General features: G+C 48.5%; 2 protein-coding genes across 2 annotated transcripts in view; one reads left to right on the top strand and one right to left on the bottom strand.

Moving 5' to 3' along the window:
- SMYD1 (SET and MYND domain containing 1) overlaps positions 1-4353 on the top strand; it is a 51050-nt gene extending 46697 nt beyond the window's left edge. The window contains exon 14 of the mRNA XM_067704436.1: positions 22-4353. Coding sequence (XP_067560537.1) covers positions 22-180 — 159 coding nt within the window. The 3' untranslated portion in view covers positions 181-4353. The remainder of the gene's footprint in view (positions 1-21) is intronic.
- Positions 4354-12921: 8568 nt separating this feature from the next.
- Positions 12922-18670, bottom strand: FABP1 (fatty acid binding protein 1). Its single transcript, XM_067703882.1, has 4 exons — positions 18515-18670; positions 16401-16573; positions 15099-15191; positions 12922-13044 (listed from the first exon to the last, which is right to left on the bottom strand). Exons 1-4 carry the CDS (start codon positions 18579-18581, stop codon positions 12994-12996), a joined length of 384 nt encoding a protein of 127 aa, XP_067559983.1. The 5' UTR covers positions 18582-18670; the 3' UTR covers positions 12922-12993.
- Positions 18671-19258: the final 588 nt, after the last annotated feature.

Here is a 19258-nt window from a genome sequence, read left to right as displayed (position 1 = left end):
TCGGTGTATCCGCTCCCACAGGCCATGCGGATGCAGACGGAGATGGAGCTGCGCATGTTCCGACAGAACGAGTTCATGTACCACAAGATGCGTGAGGCCGCCCTGAACAACCAGCCCATGCAGGTCATGGCTGAACCCAGCAATGAGCCGGCGCCGGCTTTGTTCCACAAGAAGCAATGAGGACCTGCCTGGTGGGAGAGGGGCGCCGTGGCTGGGGAACTGGGGAGACATTCTGGAGGTGGTGGGTTTCTGGGGAGACCCTTGATGAGGAAATCAGCGTAACGCTCAGCCTTGTTGCCGCAGGAATGTCCTACTCTTTTTTCCCAGTGTCATTTCGGTTCATTTCAACTCAGTTCAATTCAATTTAACCCTATCCCAGACCAGTCCAACTCCTCCTACAAATATTTATTGGGATAAATATTTATAGGGATAAAGAAGCTCCAAATGTAGCTGGAGAGGCAAAATGTAAACAATTAAAGCACAGTGTGATAATAAATGCAATGGTAAACTCTATGGAGAGAGGGAGTACAGTGGAGGGCATGTGTCTGGTGTGTGTGTGTGTGTGTGTGTGTGTGTGTAGTGGTGAGGGTGTCATGGAGGAGATGACATCTGAGCTAAGGGTGGCAGGTACCTGGAGTCTCAGGTGGCCGCTCACCTATCTGTGCAGGTGTCTCTGGAATATTCGGGATTTGCTGACTGGGATGGGTGATGTTCAGTTTCCTCAGGCGAGTGTGGAGTTATGAAGAAGAGACTGTCTTTGGGCCTTTCAGGTCCTACTCAGAGAACTGAAACTTCTTCAGAAGGGCACGTATGCAGAAGGAGGGCTTTGCCCAAACCACTTGAGGCCTCAGTTTAAAGTCTGGGTTCCCAGCATTATTCTGAAACTACTTCTAGAACACAGAGAGGGAGTGTTTCCTTTCCACACTCTCCCTGCCAAGCCCTGTGATTCCCATGACGTGGGGCTACTTGGATAATAGCTGAGATTTTTCTGACCATTGGCCTCCTAGGATTGGAGAAGTCTCTTCAGGGTGAAGTTGAGGGAGAAACTTGGAAACCCACATACCTGATGATCATGGGTCCAGCGGAATTGGCCTTTGCGTCTTTTATTTTGTCACGTGTGCCTGGGTGGCCTTTACCAGCTTAGAGTTCATCACTGGCCCCCAGTAAATCTCTATTTTTTAGTAACGAATAATTATGACTTCCCTTGCTTGATTTCTTTCATTGTCCATTCCCTGGGTCCTCTGCTTTCCTTACCAGAAGGAATGTCTAGTCTGGACTCTGCACACCTAGGTGAGGACCTCTCTGGGAGTGTGACCAACTTGCCCTCATCTCCTGGGAGGCTGCTCTGGTTTCCACCCAAGAGTGTGGGTCTTGGGAATCAACCGATCTAGTTGTCCCATTGGTCTGTTATCTTCTGGGATCCCAAACTTCTCACGAATGTTTTGGGGGATCCTGGACAAAAGCCCCCCCCATTTGAGAGTGTCACCAAGTCTTCTCTACTCTCTGGGGCCACCCTTGACCCCAGAGCTCTAGCTAACCTCTTGAGGTCAGGTGATCCCATCAGGCTCCATATTTGTCATCTGTGCCTAAAGTGTCAGTTCCTCCATCCCCACCCTTTCGTCCTCAGAATGATCCACTGCCTCCCTTGTAACCTGACCAACAGCTCTGCCAATGTGCCAAAAACTTTGTCCAAAAACTCTGCAAAGGTGCCGCCTCTGTGCGGAATACTGGCACCTGGCACCTGGCTCTTCATTGAGGACACCTGCTGCTTCAGAACTTTCACAGGGAGACTGACAGTTCTTCTAAGCTCACGTAAGGATGGCTCCAGCCCTCTGCCAGGGACCTAACTGTGCCGGTTCAAATGGTCTCTCTTCTATCCTCATATGAAACCTTCCCCCAAACCTCTTCCCTTCCTTGTCACTGTCACCTGCCACACCGCTGGCCATTCCCCCACATTCAAGGTCTTCTTTTCCGTCCCCTCTTCCTCAGATTCGGTGTCTTCGAAGTCCACTTTCACAGACCATCTAAACCACTTGTTTTATAGATTCTTCATTTACTCAATTCCAGGTGTCTTTCCACTTCCCCCATTAAAACCCTCTCTTAGTTACACCCTGGACACTGTCATCCCCCATAATTCCTCCATTTTTTGGCCGCCCTCTGTGGCATGCGGGGTCCTAGCTCCCCGACCGGGGATCGAACCTGTGCCCCGGCACAGTGGAAGGGCGGAGTCTTAACCGCCGGACCGCCAGGGAATTCCCAATTTCTTCATTTTTGATGTCTGACTCTCTGGTCATTGCTTTCCATCTGTTCACTTCTCTTTTTCCTCCACCCCTGATTGCTAGATGGCATCGTATTTTCTCCAGTGTGTCCCCCCTCCTCCTGTCTTCACATCCTTCCAGATAACCAGGGTGTCAGCCTCTTTTTCTTTTTGCCCATCCCCCCTTCCTACTCGGCAGAGTCCAGGCCTGGATGAGTTCAGCTGTCTTGTTGTTCCTCTGTTGCACCTGGAGGTCTGAGCACAGCCAGGAAAATGGTACCTCTCACCTCAGGCGCATCCACGGCCTCTTCTCCAACCTCAGCTGGCCTTGGGGTGCAGCCCAGGCGTGCTCCCTGTGCTTCTCCCTTTGCCCAGTGGTTATTTCAGGTCCTCACTCCTGTCCTGGAGCGAGTCCTCTGCTTTCAGCAGAACCTCATCTCCTGCTTCACCCAGAGGCCAGGAGATGGGGTTCCTCAATTTCCTCTTCCCGCGTTCACACATGTTGTGTCTGTGCTCATCCTTCCCGCTTCCGTCTCACACCAGTGGAATGAGAGCCCCTCTCCTCCAAAGCCAAACGCTCCACCTGTGCTTTGGATCCCATCCCCTCCTAGGTCCTTGGGGCCTTGCTTCCCGTTTATTCCTTCTCACCCTGGATTCTTCACATTTCTCTGTCTACTGGCTTCTTCAAAGCAGTTAATAGATGTGCTGGGGAAACTCTGATCATAATCTTCAAGGCTGAGTTGCTTTTTTTGTTTTTTTTTTGCGGTACGCGGGCATCTCACTGTTGTGGCCTCTCCTGTGGAGGAGCACAGGCTCCGGACGCGCAGGCTCAGTGGCCATGGCTCACGGGCCCAGCCGCTCCGCGGCATGTGGGATCTTCCTGGACTGGGACACGAACCCACGTCCCCTGCATTGGCAGGTGGACTCCCAACCACTGCGCCACCAGGGAAGCCCAAGGCTGAGTATTTTTAAAAAAGGCTTTGTCTCCCACAGTTATTATCTGCCTTCCTTTACTTTCCATTTCTTCCTGAACCCACTGCAGCCTGGCTTCCTGAGTCCATGAATGTGGCCCTTCCCACGGTTGACTCTTGGGGGGACTTTTCAGCCCTCATGTGATTTGGCTTCTCTGCCTCAGTTGGCATCACAGCCCATGATTTCTGGGCACCACATCCTTTGCGATGATCCTCTAATGAGGTTTCTCCCCTGGCCCCGTTTCTCTCCTGCCCCTGGCATTTCCTGGAGCTGGTTTTGTTCATTCGGGTCACTCTCAGTTTGTCCTCATCTCTCTCTGCACACCCTCCCCCATGAGCTCGGCCAGGCCCTTCGTTTAATCACTGCCGTGAGGCTGATGTCCTTTGACATCAACCTGTATCCCTTGACCTTGGTCCGCATACCCTCAGCCCCGCATACCCTCTTGAACATTCTGCAGGCCCATCAAACTTGGCGTGTCCAAAAGGAAGCTCTTTCTCTTTCCCTTCTCTCCACCCCGACACCTGTTCCTGCTCAGCGCTGCCCTCCTTCCACCCCTGAGGAGAACATTGACTTCTAGTCACTTCCTGAGTATCTATCGCATCTGAGACGTTAGTCAGGTCCCTTCAGTCACGGGTCCCCAGGTGGCCCATGTTCTTCTGTGTCTCTCTGAGTTTTGAAACATTCTCTCTAAAATACCCGAAACCTGCCAACTCATATTCATCGTTCAACACCCACTTTGGAAATCACCCCTTCTGTGAAGTCTTCCCTGAAAGCCTCAGAGTCAGCTGGCTGCCTGTCGGAGTCTGTCCTATTATCCTTGAGTCTCCCATCATCACACTCCCCTCATGGCCCTATAATTGCCTTTTCACTTGCCTGCCTCCAGCATCAGATCGTGAGGCTCCGGAGGGCGGGAGCTTTGTTCCTTTATTCATCTTTCTATCCCCAGAACCTAACACAGGTCCTGGGACATAGTAGGTGGTCAGTTAATGTGTATTGAATGAATGAATGAATAAGTGAATGAATTTGCTTAGATCAGAGCAGAAGAGACATGAAACTGTGTATCTCGAGTTTTTATGTTATTGCAGTCCACAGAGGCCATTAAATTTTCTGTATTTCCAAGCAAATGAGTGTGGCTTCTTTCCTTCTGACAGTCTATTCATAGAACCCTCTGTCATGATGGAAATGTGTTCTATCTGTGGCCAATACAGTAGCCACTAGAATCATGTGACAATGGAGAACTTGAAATGTTTCTAATATGAATGAAAAACTGAAATTTTAATTATTTCATTTCAATTATAATAGCTAATGTGGTTAGTGGTTACTGTATTAGACAGTGCAGTTTTAGAGAATACTTCAGTGTAGTTCTCAAGATTATGGACACTGACACAAATTAAGTTCATATCAGCTCTCCTGATATTAACTAGATGACCTTGGACTGGTTATCTCATCCATGCCTCAGTTTCCTTATTTCCGCTTATCACATAGTGTTGCTATAAGAATTACATTTTTGGGCTTCCCTGGTGTTACAGTGGTTAAGAATCCACCTGCCAGTTCAGGCAACACGGGTTTAATCCCTTGTCCAGGAAGATCCCACATGCCGCGGAGCAACTAAGCCCGTGTGCCACAGCTACTGAGCCTGTGCTCTAGAGCCCACAAGCCACAAGTACTGAGCCCACGTGCCACAACTACTGAAGCCCGTGTGCCTAGAGCCCGTACTCCGCAACAAGAGAAGCCACTGCAGTGAGAAGCCCGCGCACCACAATGAAGAGTAGCCCCTGCTCGCCACAACTAGAGAAAGCCCACATGCAGCAACAAAAACCCAATGCAGCCAACAATAAAAAATAAATTAATTAATTTTTAATAAAGAATTACATTTTTTAAATGTAAGGCTCTTAGAACAGTGCCTGGCCCATCGTAAGTGGTCCATGAGCATTCCAACCATGCTTCTATCAGGGTGTCCCTTCTCCTACTAAGAAAGTGGAGGTGAAGGGTAGAGACAAGCAGTGGTATGCTGGACCAGCTCGAGACAGCCAACCGCATACACTTCTTCCCACCTCTGCATCTATCAGCATCATGTTGATAGCCCGCCATTAGCCACAGTGGGAATATTTACATCATGGTAATCGGTTTAACTCTAGAAGAACACATTAATTTGTAGTGTTGTCAATCTATAAGTATGGGGTTTGCTACATAACTGTAGCAGAACAGATACTTAGCAAGACCATTAAAGAAATCTTTACTTCAGCTGGGGTGAGCTCTGCATTCTGAAACCTCTATCCCGCAGGGCCTCACAAACAAGTCTAAGACTCTGATTACTACCCCTCCGACTAACCCACTTGTTCACTGCCTCACCAGTGTATTGACAGACACGTGTCTTAAAGGCCAGATATAACCACTGCTTGGGAAGATTGCTCAGGGCTTACTTCTCAAGGATGCAGAAGGGAATCTGTATGGAGGCCCTTGGGGAAGAATCTGTTTCTTGTCTTTTCCAGATTCTAAAAGCTTCTTCTAGAATGCCCACACTCCTTGGTTTGTGGCCCCCAGTCAACAACACACCACTCCTTCTCTGACCCTCCTGCCTTTCTATTTACTGACAAGAATACTTGTGATTCCACTGGGTCCACTGGGATAATCCAGGATAATCTTCCCTTTTCAAGGCCTTCGCCTTAATCACATCCGCAAAATCCCTTTTGCCATGTGTCACTGGTCTGGGGGGTAGCGTGGGGACATCCTTGGAGGCCATCATTCTGCCTAGCACAGCAGTCTTGTTACCAAGTCCTCAGACCAGTCATGCAGACACAGCAGCAAGTCTCTGAGCAGAAGGCTTGGGACTCGCATCCTGATCTCCAGGCACCAGGAGAATGAACCTTCCTTCCCATCCATCACATTGACAGCCATGTCCAACTTACCTTCTTTCCCTTCCTCATTCACCCAGCTTGAACCTATGATGGTGCAGCATTTCCCGACCCACAATGGTTTGCTGGTAAACATTCAGCAACTAAGTTAAGAAGAACCCGATTGGTAACGTTTGCTGATTTTTCTCAGTGTAACTATTCTCACCATGGCCAGTGCCAAGCTTCCAAGCTGTATGTTGAGTCAGGAGCTGCTCCTAGCTGCCTCCAGTACCCCATGCGACCCATGCCAGGCAGTCGGCCCCTTGCTGGGCCCTTCTGAACTGGAGAAGGAGTCCCTGCCCTTCTCTGGGAATAAAACCTCTCGGTCTGTGACCCTAGAGATGCTGGTAGTCAGACTCACTGCTGCCTGGAAAGTTCTGGGAGAACACAGCTGACATCGAGGGAGAAAAATGAGTTGACAAGGAGAGAGAGAAGTATTGATGACGTTCTTGTAAGGCTTTGGATCCACTCCTGCTTGACAGTTACATGAGTCAGTGAACTACCCCGTCCCACCTTTAATTTTGGCCTAAGCCAGTTTATGTGGGTTTCTTTTTCTTTTTTAAATTTTAATTAATTTATTTATTGGCTGCGTTGGGTCTTCACTGCTGCGCGCAGGCTTTCTCTACTTGCGGTGAGAGGGAGCTCTTCGTTGCGGTGCGCGGGCTTCTCATTGCGGTGGCTTCTCTTGTTGTGGAGCTCGGCCTCTAGGTGCGCGGGCTTCAGTAGTTGTGGCATGTGGGCTCAGTAGTTGTGGCTCACAGGCTTTAGAGCGCAGGCTTACTAGTTGTGGCTCACGGGCTTAGTTGCTCCACGGCATGTGGGATCTTCCCGGACCAGGGCTTGAACCTGTGTCCTCTGCTTTGGCAGGCGGATTCTTAACCACTGCGCCACCAGGGAAGTCCTAAGTGGGCTCCTTTGATTCGCAGCTAAAGGAATTCCCATTGTGCTAGTTTGTCTCCATCTTCCCTTCCCTACGTTCCTTCTCCACCCTTCTCTGCCCGGCTCTGCGCCCAGGAGGGCTGACTTCTGCTTTCTTGTTCAGCCAGTGGGAGGCACTGGCAGGAGATGGGATGGTAGAAGGAGAGAGAGGTGGGTGTTATTCCCCACCATGTTCCCTCTTCCCTGGCCCCTCCCTGCCTAACCAGCGCCTGTTGGGTGGTTCTCGAAGGGTCCCAGCTCTCACTGAGCTCCAGTAATGCTGTCCTCCAGGTTGCCACTTCAGGCCCATGGGTGGTAATGGTTTTCTGTGGTTGCGGGTCCCTGGGTGCCTCACCTACCCCGTAAGCTCCCCTTATTCAAACCACACCTTTGTATATGGTGCTTTCATTAAATTCTCATCAAGAAAACCCTTTTGCGTGAGGCTTATTTCCTGCTGATACATCCCTGACATGTATCTTTCTTTTTAAAAAAATTCAAGTATAGTCGATGTACAATATTACATAAGTACAGGTGTACAATATAGGGATTCACTAGATAGGGAGTAAGTTTTAAAAGTTATACTCCATTTATAGTAATTGCAAAATTCTGACTGTATTCTCCATGTTGTGCAGTATATCCTAGTAGCCTATTTTATACATAATAGTTTGTACCTTTGACTTCCCCATTTCTATATTGTCCCTCCCCTCTGCCTCGTCCCCACTGGTAATCACGAGTTTCTTCTCTCTGTGAGTCTGCTTCTTTTCTGTTATACTCACTAGCTTGTTGTGTTTTGTAGATTCCACACAGAAGTGATGTCATCCAGTATTTCCCTGACATATATCTTTCCAATTTACTTCTCACACCTAGTCACTAGATCCCATTGACTCTAATTCCTAAATGTTCGTGAACCTTTCCACCCTGCTCCATCCTCACAGGCACTGCCTTGGTTCAGGTCCCCAACATCTCTGGCCTGGACCATCGCCGCTGTCTCTTCATAGTCTGTCTGTATTCAGCCGTGGCCCTCTCTTTGATCCTCGACACCATGGCCAGAATGATTTTTCTATAGTGCCTTTAGTATCATGTTCCTCTTGCAGCTGAAAACCCTTCAATGATTCCCTATGGTCTCCAGGGTCAAGTCTAAACTCCTTACGAGAATATTCATGACAGAGACTCTGTGTCCTTCTCAGCCTCATCTCTTGCCAAACCTCCATTTATACCACACCTCCCTGCCAAGCAAACACACTCAGATGCTTTGAGAGTCGGCTGAAACGTCACTTCCGCTGAGACATTTTCTGAGGCAGACAGGCTCTGGTGATTGTACACGTCAGCATCACAGCACGGATCATACTGTCGCCATGTGGCTTATGGGTTGGTCTCCCTGCTAGACATCACGTCTCCCAGGAATTACTGTCTCCTCAGAGCTTAGCATTGGCCAGCCCTGATCTGGCTGAATGAGTCTAGGTTGTGGAAAAGATACATGTAATTCCACATCTCTGTGTTTTACTGGTAAGAAATACTAGAAAATCATAGGATGGTCAAGATGCCTCTAGTATATATAGAAAAAATGGTCTGAAGATTGAGTATGAGCTGTTATATTCAACCCCCCAACCTCCCCCCACAAAAAAATCACTTTCTTTATTCTAATGACAATCAGTTGAAACAACAACAACAGAAATGTCTACTTTTGGGCTTCCCTGGTGGCGCAGAGGTTGAGAGTCCGCCTGCCGATGCAGGGAACGCGGGTTCGTGCCCCGGTCCGGGAGGATCCCACGTGCCGCGGAGCGGCTGGGCCCATGAGCCATGGCCGCTCAGCCTGCGCGTCTGAAGCCTGTGCTTCACAACGGGAGAGGCCACAACAGTGAGAGGCCCGCATACTGCAAAAAAAAAAAAAAAAAAAAAAAAGAAATGTCTACTTTTGTGTGGATATAGACACCAAAACTGACTCTTTACAAATCAATCCGCTGTCACAGGGGAAGAGCCGTCTCTGGTAGTGGGATGCCCACAGGACAGGCGGAGGGAAGAGGGAGGGGTCAGAAGAGACTAGGGGTCCAATTAAAAATAGCTGATACCATCAACAGCTGTTTATTCAATTTATTTAAAGCAGGCTTCGGGCCCAGATTTCTCTAGGCACCTGTACGAAATCCAAATTCAGCATTTAAAATGAATTCTCCTTTTCAGGCAAAAACATACAAACAACACCCTCCTAAATCCAGAGCTGTTCCCAGTTAGGAGGAGATTTTGGGAAGTTTGTCAGATCCCTAGAGGCTTTGCTGAGGAGAAGACCTCATTTCTACTACTTTCTGCCTCCTGTGTATTAAGAGTCAAAGAACGTCAGATGCACCATTTATCAGCCGGGTGGTCCTAAGCAAACCTTGTTTCTTCTCTGTGCTTCATCTGCTCACAGAGGTTAATTTCTCTGGGCAGTAACAGAGCTTCTGCTACTAAAAGTCTAAATGTCAAACCCAACCGCAGTTCCCTAGGAATCCAAGTGGCAATGATGACATGTTTTATTTGCATGCTACTGGCATCATTTCATGGGATCCTTACAAAAGCTATGAGAGAAGGTGTTGTATTGCCCATTTTACAGATGAGAAAACTGAGGTCCAAAATCATGGATTAGTTAACTAGAACTGTGCCTTCAAGCCCACTATTTTTACTTGAAATCATCTGCTTTTTAAAAAGTCATTGCTCATTTAAAAAAAGTAGTTCCACAAAATTAGTTCCTTGTAAAAAGTTCAAACAATAAAAATAATGCAAAAAGCTCTCTTGACCTCCCACCCAATTCCTGTTCCTGCCACAGAAGTCATGGCTATTATCTGGTGTTCCAGCCATCCATGGTCATAGACATATCTGTATATCTATATAAATAGATAATTTTGTTTCGTATTTTAATAAAATTTACATGATATTGTACTGTTGATATTGTTCTGAAACTTACTTTTTTTTTTTTAATGCTTGGTCTTAGAGATAGTCCTATAACAGTACATATAGATCTACTCGTCCATTTAATCTACCAAAGGTTATTTCAGAGTGTGGCCATAGCACAGTTTATCTAATCCTTTTTTTACTGATGGACATTTGTTTCCAGTTTGGGGCTGCTGCATTTTTTATATGCTTCTTTGTGCCTGTGTTTAAACACAACTCTAGGGCGATATACAACAGTGGCATTGCTAGGTGCTAGGAAATTCGCATTGAAAATATTAACGGATACTGCTAAGTGGTGCTCCAAATGGGCTGTACCAGTTTACGTCTCCACCAGCTGATGGGAGAGCCATTCATCACATCCTTGCAAACACTGGATGTGGTCAATCTTTTTACGTTTTACTAGTTTGATTTGTAAAATGATATCTCATCTTACATCCCTCCTCTGTGATTAACAGTGAGACTAAGGATATTTCATATTGTGAATTCCCTGTATATGTCCTCAACCCACTTTTCCATTGACTTGTTGGTCTTATTGATTTGGGGGAGGTTTTTATATTCTGTCTATTAACCTCTGTTATGTAAGCCACAAATATATTCTCCCACATTATTGCTTCTTTTTGGAAACTGTGTTTACAGTGTCTTTCTTTCATATCAAATTTAAAATTTGTAAGGTGGTAAAATAAATTAATCTTTCCCTTCATGGATGTTGCACCTCGTTTAAGATGGTCTTCTATACTTCAAGTTATTTGTCTATCATCATATCTATTTCTAATATTTCATATTTATTCATTTAGCTCTTTAGTTCATCTGGAATTTATTTTGTGAATGGCATATTGTAGTCTCCTATTAGTTGTATTTCCCCCTGTATCTTCCAACTCTGAGTTCTTACTGAAACTCTGAAGCACTTTCCTTAAGTCTGCCCTAGTTCCTGAAATAATTGTCTCCCATTTTTTCCCCCAAGATCCTGCTCCATATGGAAGAAGGAGGGCTAACATATGAGGAAAACTATAGAGCAAGGAAGGAAGAACTTCATCCAATAGACTGGTGCAGATAAAAAGCCAGAGAGGGAAAGAGTACTTTCAGCTGTACAGTTTAGGAAGCCTTCTTGGAGGAGGTGGCACTTAAATTATGAGAGGAATGAGAGGTTGTTTAACTCGATTGCAGTGTATATTATAGGAAGGGTGTAAAGCTAGATAAGGTGGGACAGGACATAATGGAGCAAAGTTCGGCAACCTATGGTCCATGAGTCAGATCCAGCTGCCACAGCGTGCAGGAATCTTAGTTCCCTGACCAGGGATTGAACCCACGCCCCTGCAGTGAAAGTGCGGAGTCTTAACCACTGGACCTCCAGGGAAGTCCCCACCTGTTTCTATATGGTGTGGGAGCTAAGAATGGTTTTCCATGTTTAAATGGTTGAAAAAAATCAAAAGAAGAACAATATTTTATGACATAGGCAAATGATGTGAAATTTAAATTTCAGTGTTCATAAATAAAGTTTCATGGGAACACAGCCATGCCCACCTGTTTGGGTATTGTTCTGTGGCTGCTTCAGTGCTACAACAGCAGAATTAGGGAGTTGTGGCAGAGCCTGGGTGGTCCACAAAACTGAAAATATTTTCTTTCTGGCTTTTTACAGAAGAAGTTTACTGATCCCTGTTACGGAGCCTTGAATGCAGGTTGAGGAGTTTGACTCTTATGTGTAGGGCAATGCATTATGATCAGTGCTGTTTTTAGGGAAGATGACAGTTTGTGGGGTGGAGATTCGCAGGTGAGAGAGAGAGGCAGGGAGATGCCATAGTGGCCTGTGAAACAATGCAAGTAACGAGTAACGGGGTTTCAACCCCAAAAGAGGGAAGGTGGGAAAGATGATAGATTCATCCATTCATTAAAGCATCTTTGTTGAGAGCTTTCTGTGGTCTGGGCACCGTTCTGAGAGCTGAAAGATATAAGGTAGAGATGCTCGAGCTTGGTAGCTCTTTGGGTGTGGGAAATGAGCTCTGTGTTCATTTGCTAAGGATGCTGTAACCAAGTACTACCGACTGGGCGGCTCAAACAACAGACATTTATTGTCTCAGAGTTTTGGAGGCCAGAAGTGTAAGATCAAGGTGACCAAAGCTACGCTCCTTCTGCAAGAGGTAGGGAAGGATCTGGTCCAGGTCTCTCTCCTAGCTTCTGCTAGTTCCTCGGCTTGTGGTTGTATAACTCGTCTCCACATGGCAGACTCCCTGTGGGTGTATGTGTTCAAAAATTTCTCCTTTTTATAAGGACACCAGCCATATTGGATTAGGGACCCACCCTACTCCAGTATGAGCTCATTTTAACTTAACTGATGACATCTGCAACGACCATGTCTGAATAAGGTCACAGTCTGAGGTAGTGAGGGCTAGGACTTCGACATGTGAGTTTTGGAGAGATGCAACTCAACCCATCACAGCTACCAGAGCCTGGTACAAGGTGCCGTTTGGAGAAATCCCTCTTCTCCCATATTCTGCTTCTGCCCGCAGCATGGAGGGAATTTCTACCTGAGATTCCTCTGTCTGCTTCTGGAAGCTTCTCACTCAGCCCTCCTCTAGGAAGGAGAATTGTCCCTAGGTGGGCCAGTGCCCGATCTTTTTGTTCATGTCCCCTGGTGGGTGGGGCTGCTGTGAGCATAGCCTCCCTTCGCCTGCCCCGTGTTTCTGCTGTCTCTGTCCCCATGGGGATGACCCAGCACACAGCCCGTCTCGTTCCAGCTCCTTGCCATGTGGCTGACTGGGACAGCTCATTCCAGGGCTGCTCTACAGATCCAGCCACATCATGTGTCCCTTACAGGGTCACCTGAGCAGGCAGCCTGGGGTCTGCTTTCAGGCTGAGAATCAGACCTGACTCTGTAGGATGGAATGTGCAGGTGATCAAGATTTACAAAAATAGAGGTGATCGGCGTTCAATAACCACATCAATGAAAAGAGGAAAACACACTTTTTAAAAACAAAGTTCACTTTATTACATTAATTGTATATACTAAAAGGATGTGAAATGCAGACTTGTCTAAATTTTCTTGCTGATTCTCTTGAAGACGATGTCCCCCAGTGTCATGGTCTGAAAGCCAGAAAAGACATCGTGAAACACTCATCTGATGTTGAATTGTAAGTGATAGTTAAGCCCCCAGTATGCTAACATATGTAGTAATTCAAAGACTCCTCTGTTTTCTATAGGACCGGAGGAAGGGTTGGCAATCTTTTCTAAAATCCCATTGGTCACTTTACTTCCTCACGTGCAGAGTTGTCCTGCCTTTTACTGAATTCCTTTCTACATCAATGACTGTTACAGCAAGACCATCCAAACCAGTCCAATCTGATCCAATTTCTCAAAGTTTCATTGAGCACCTACTACGGACCAAACATGTGTTGAGCACTGAGGACAAGTGTATGGGGAAACACCTGGGCATCCAGCCTGGGACTTAGTAGGTAGTGCATAATTTCCCTCCCAAAGCTGTGGAGCCTATAAAAACATTAGATTCATTGGATCCGTAAGTGTTTGAGTTTTTGAGGGTTGCTCCTTTCTCCCCCAGCCCTTCCCTCCTGCTGATTCTCTTGAACAAGACTATGGCAATGATGTGGGGTGATGTCATCAGGGTGAAAAGGCAGCCCTTTAGTTTCAACGGCAATGAAATGGAACGGAAAGATCTATGTTTGAACCCTAGTTCTACAACTCATTAGCTGGATGACCTTGGACAGGTCAACCTGTCTATTAAGTCCCCCATCCTGCCTCCCTCACAGGACATGAGAGGAATAGAGGCAATGGATCATATCAAAGACACTGGCCAGGACTGAGTCCAGGACAGCTTATCTCCCACTGCCCTGCAGGTGCCTCTCTCTGCTGTGAATGTGCTGGAGACCGCAAATTTCATGGTTGACCCTCACTCTCTCCCTCGTTGAGGGATTTCTCCCCTTGAGCAGTGTTCTGCCTCTGTTACTCCCCAAAATACAACCTGGGGGCAAGGAAGAGCCGGGGGGACACTGTACTATAACTGCAGGAGAAACACTGTACTATTCACTCCCATATCGGGGAGAGGACGTGGCCGACAGCCAGACACCAAGGGTGAAGTGGCACACACAAACCGGAGTGTCAGGTCCATAAGCTGCCATGAAATTGCCGAGAATATGATTCTCCTTATAAATGCCCAAAGGGCAAAGGCATTTACTGAGTTCCCTGGGCTTGCAAGGCAGATGGAGGACTCTGTGTTCATTGGTTAGTGACGCAGAAGGGAAGGGTTATGGCCAACAATTACTGCAACGTCATAAAATAGAAAAAGCAATGAAACAGCCCAACTTTCTGCCAAACCAAGCCTTCCTTGAGCGTGGGTGCTGCGTCCATGGGAAGGTTTCTCCATGAATCAGAGGACCACAGGTGGGAATGAATGGATTTCTGTCCTCCAGCCCGCGAGCGAGACTTGTGTCCACATCCCAGCAGAGTCTAGGAAGTGTGACCTGTGCTGGTGGCTTTGCACGACCCTGTGTCTCCTACCAGGCTCCTCTCCTACCCCATCCTATTTGGGTGTTGGGGGAGGAAGGGGAGAGGAGGCAGGGGATGGCAGTGAGGAAGGAAGGAAGTGGGGGAGGTAGGAGTGGTCGACCCTGACCAGGAAAGTGGTGGTGGAAGGACAGCCTGAAGGAACTGGGAGAGGCAGGGAAGCACCAGCTGGAGCCAACACCAGCACATGGGGGGCTTTTGGTGAATTAGAAAAGTGTGCCCCTTCCTTAAGACACCATACTTCTCTATTGGAAAACTGCCCTAACACACTGCACTGGTTTTATTAGAACAAGATGACTTACTAGCATGCATTGCAAGCCAGTAAGAAATGTACAAAGCTCCCCCCGTCTCCAGTAGGAGCCGGCTTCTCCTAGGGTGGTGCAGTGTATCGCCGTGGACTGCTGCCCTGTGAGACAGATCCAGCTCAGAGGAACCCTAGCTCTGCCATTTCCTGGCGGTATGATTGCCTCAGTTTCCCCATTAAGAAAGTTCAGTGTTGGTGGGAAGATTCGAGATAATGTGTGAAAGCTTCCTGGGCGCAGCGGGTGCTCAGTAAGTGGTAGCAGAGATTGACCCCTGGCTGCAAGCACGAGGAACCACAAGTCAGAGCGTCAACTTACGCTGATGGCTGTGTCACCGTTGAATTCAGTCACGGACTTGATGCCTTTGAGAGTTGTCACCAGTTTATTCTCACCTTCCAGCTGAACCACCGCCTGCATGGAACAAAAGGAACGGCCTGGGAGGAAGGGTCTGCGAGGGAGTAAACCTCTCGCTCATGAGGTTGGCTCCCCCGCACAGGTCTCTGCTTGCAGCAACCAAACCCTGTTCTCTGGCTCTGAACAGAAGTGAGGTGCGTGTAAGAACTGAAGAAAACGGCAGGGCTTCTTTTGCCAGACTTTTCATCTATGGGATGTGATCTAGGAGTCAGCATAAGACCCCTAAGCTGTCTCAAATCAAACACAAATAAAATTGATTCAAGTCGCAATTCTCCAAGCCAATGGAGGGAGGGAGTGGCAAAATTCAAAATCCTGGCCAGCTGGAAGAACACATATTTTTGCTTTGTATTATTTTATATTATTCCTTCTAGCACCTTTATCTTTCCTCTTGCGGTCTCCTTTTCATATGCATCCAGGAAGAGGTAACAGAAACCCAGCAGATGTTGGGGGAGAGGAGTGAAGATGGCCACTCAGTGGTACTGGTGGTGCTGGGGTGTGTGGGGTTTCGGACGGAGGAACAGAGGCCCTTTGTGGGGGGCGCCCCCCTGCCTGGATCTCCCTGCCACCGCCTGCCCACCATCACACATCCCACACCCAGCTCTCATCGCACACCTCAGCCACAGACCAGCGGAGGTGACACCGCCCCGCCCGCTGCCTTTGTTCTGGGAAGGGTGACTGTGCCCATTTCACAGATGAGGTAGCAAAGTCTAGGGGCTCATTGACCAACCCACAAGGCTTGGTCTGAAGGCCTGCTTTGGTTCTTTGGTGTCACAGGCACCTCCTTCAGGAAGTCTCTCCCCACGACCACCAGCTCCAGGCTCAGCAAAGCCATTTCCTTTGGCTCACGGATGAACTCAGGGCTCTGTTAGGGGTTTTGCACAGACTGCCACTTGCCCATTGCTGGGCCTGGGAGATTCTGAGTCTAAGACTCCCACTCTGGGCCTGGTTCCCCATACCCTCTATATGGGAGAGCTCGGACCCTTGGGCCAGAACTCCTCCAGAGGGTCGCAGGAAACTGGCAGCTTCCCTAAGAGCTTCTTCCTTAAGAGCTGTCTTTGTCTCTCTGCCTCTCACCCCGGCAGTGGGTTCAGAGATAGGGTATCAGCAGTGGGAATTGTGAGGTGGGAGCCTTGAGGGAGGAAGCCTGGGACCAGGCTCCAGGGAAAGTTCTGGAAGCAGAGGGTGGCTCGAGGGGGCACCTCCTACCTTGACCTTCTCCCCAGTCAGGAATTCCATCTCACACTCCTCCCCCAAGGTGAACTCGTTCTGGATCACTTTGGAGCCAGTGATGATGGTGAACTTGAAGTGGTTTCCGTTATGCACGACTTCTGACACCCCCTTGATGTCCTTCCCCTTCTGGATGAGTTCATCAGGCATACCTGGTGGAAAGCACTGGAAGTTCAGAGGTGGGCAGAGGTGGGAGCTGCAAGGTCACAAGAGAAACCCCGTGATGTGGAGGGGGAGGGGAGATGCCGTGTTTTCCCGGAGGCCCCAGCACTTTCTGGAGTCCTGTGAGCAGTGTGGGTTTTGACCTCTGAAAGGGAAGGTCAGTGGCCTGACCTGGCCTGATCTCATGTACCTACTATCTTGCCAGTTGGTTTATAAAAAAACACACCCCTCTGCCCGGGGAAGCTTTTCTCGGCCGAGCACCTGCTTCTTACTTGCTCTCCCTCTTCGTTCCTCCTACTTTAAAGCCTTCAGACTTTGCTCCTTTGAGTGTAAAGGATTTTGTCCTCCACATTCAGGGGACCATCCAGCTTGTCTCCCAAGCCAGGTCCCCCCCCGAGAGTGGAAGGGGAGCTCTGAATAATTATGCCAGAACGGCAGGCACACACCCAGACTGTGCCTGGCAAACCTATGTCCCCCTATCCTTACCTCCACCTCTGCCACTGAGGCTCCTGAGGAAGATGGACAAGGTGTCCCTTGCCCGGGGACAGAGCTTTACGAATTTCAGAGCATGTCTATGTTGTTACATGAATTGAGCTTCATGAAAACCAGGTGCATGGACAGTGGTGGGGAGGGTCCTGTTGCCCAAGTGGGGGATGCAGGACACAGAGAGGTGTTATGACGTGCCCTACAGGAGAAAGTCCTAGCTCTCAGCTTCCCCGAATCTCCTCCTCTCTTTGCCTCTGCTGTCTTCCCCACCCTCTCCTCTCAGCATCCTTCCTTGTCCCCCCGCCCCTTTGCTCCCTCCCCCTGGAGGACACTCCCCTCCCCCAGCCCCACAGGGGACACCCGCTCATCTCCCAAGGCTCGCCTTCGCTCCTCCCAAGGCTTCCCTCGATGCCCTCCCAGGACCACCACATCCTCCTGTAAGTGACCCGGTGGGGTGGGGCGAAGGGATTTTAAATGTGTCTCTGGGAACCAGAGCCGGCTTCAAATCCCAGCTCAGTTTGGGATTACTGCCTATGTGACCCCGGTTGGGATTACTTCACCTTTCAAGGCCTCAATTGCCTCAATTATAAAATGGGAAAAATAATAGTATCCAACTCAGAGTCTTCTGGTGAGGCATTCACGGGATGTTGCCTGTTCAGGGCTTAGCACAGGGCCTGATGCTGAGTCAGCACTCAGGACACGTTAGCGCATGCTTGACTTCATTTATTTCTTCTCTTTTTCTCTAAATTGTGACCTTGGAAACGTGGCTCATTGCTATCTGTCTCCGTGGTATCTGCCCAGCACGGCACTCATCTCAGCGTGCGGTTGGCCTTGAATCAAAGTTTGTTAGAAGAATGAATAAATGGGGCTTCCCTGGTGGCGTAGCGGTTAAGAATCTGCCTGCCAGTGCAGGGGACACGGGTTCGAGCTCTGGTCTGGGAGGATCCCACATGCTGCAGAGCAACGAGGCCCGTGAGCCACAACTACTGAGCCTGCGCGTCTGGAGCCTGTGCTCCGCAACGGGAGAGGCCACAACAGTGAGAGGCCCGCACACTGCGATGAAGAGTGGCCCCCACTTGCCGCAACTGGAGAAAGCCCTCGCACAGAAACGAAGACCCAACACAGCCAAAAATAAATAAATAAATATTTTTTAAAAAAGAATGAATAAATGAATGAACGAGTGAATGAACAGGGTCACACCATGAGGTACCAGTAGAGGCGGCTTCAATCCAGATCAGACCCTAGTTCAGTGCTATTTCCACTTGCCTAAGGCGTGGCCTTGTGCAGGGAGGACTAGCATACACTTCGAAAGTAACAGAACAGGACCCCTGGTCTGTGTAAAGCTTGGACCGCTCCTCGCATCCAGACCTCAGGACCCCAAAGCGCCACCACGTGTAGGACCAGACCGTCATGGCCATGGCCCCCAGCCTTGGCCCAGCACTCACCGACTGCCTTCATGAAGGTCTCAAAGTTTTCCTGGCTCTGCACTTGGTACTTGCCGGAGAAGTTCATGGTGGCGACGAAGCTCCCTTCACAGCTGAGTCAACAGCTCTGCTGGCAGGGCTGCCAGCGTGGGCTGATTTATAGGGGGCTCCTTCCCCTTCAAATGTAGGTCATAGGTCAGCCGCTGTCGACTCCTTTATGGCCAGGTTCAAACATTAACTCCTGAGAGCAATGGTCAATGATTAAAAAAAAACAGGCTGCGCGCAGCAGTGATTTGCTCCAATTCAGCAAACCTTGATGAGAGCCAATCAGGTCAAAGCCCTATGGCTCTGCAGACTTTAAGGTGCTGCTATCCCATGAAATGTGTGTGTGCGTGTACGTGTATGCATACATACCTACACACGCATATATGTGTGTGTGTGCATGTGTATATGTATTTATACGTATATGCGTGGAGATGTGTATGTGTACGTGTGGATCTAGATTTAGACACTCAGAAAAATACCAAAGAATCCCTTTAATCTCAAAACCTCACCTTAGTTACCTTATGATCTCTTCTCATCTTTATCATCACACTAAGTTAATTTTTACCAAGTTGTCATCAGTCCCTAGAGCTGCTTTGTATTCTGGGAATTCCTCACAGGCTCCTCCACAGTCCAAATCAATCTCCTTTTGGCGACTTTCCACTAACCACTTTGGCAGGGGTTAAGAATCCACCTGCCAATGCAGGGGACACGGGTTGGAGC

This window comes from Pseudorca crassidens, chromosome 14, assembly GCF_039906515.1.
Source record: "Pseudorca crassidens isolate mPseCra1 chromosome 14, mPseCra1.hap1, whole genome shotgun sequence".
In the NCBI taxonomy this organism is placed as follows: Eukaryota; Metazoa; Chordata; class Mammalia; order Artiodactyla; family Delphinidae; genus Pseudorca; species Pseudorca crassidens.
The sequence above is the reverse complement of the archived record's forward strand: the minus strand, read 5'-3'. Positions and strand labels throughout refer to the sequence as shown.

What these genes read in the sequence shown, in the direction of transcription:
- FABP1 (XM_067703882.1), bottom strand. Translation starts at nt 18,581, where the DNA reads ATGAACTTCTCCGGCAAGTACCAAGTGCAGAGCCAGGAAAACTTTGAG. An exon ending in TGACTGGGGAGAAGGTCAAG is followed by an intron (nt 15,192 to 16,400) that starts GTAGGAGGTGCC and finishes TGTTCCATGCAG; the next exon opens with GCGGTGGTTCAGCTGGAAGG. An exon ending in ACGGTGACACAGCCATCAGC is followed by an intron (nt 13,045 to 15,098) that starts GTAAGTTGACGC and finishes TCTGGCTTTCAG; the next exon opens with ACCATGACACTGGGGGACAT.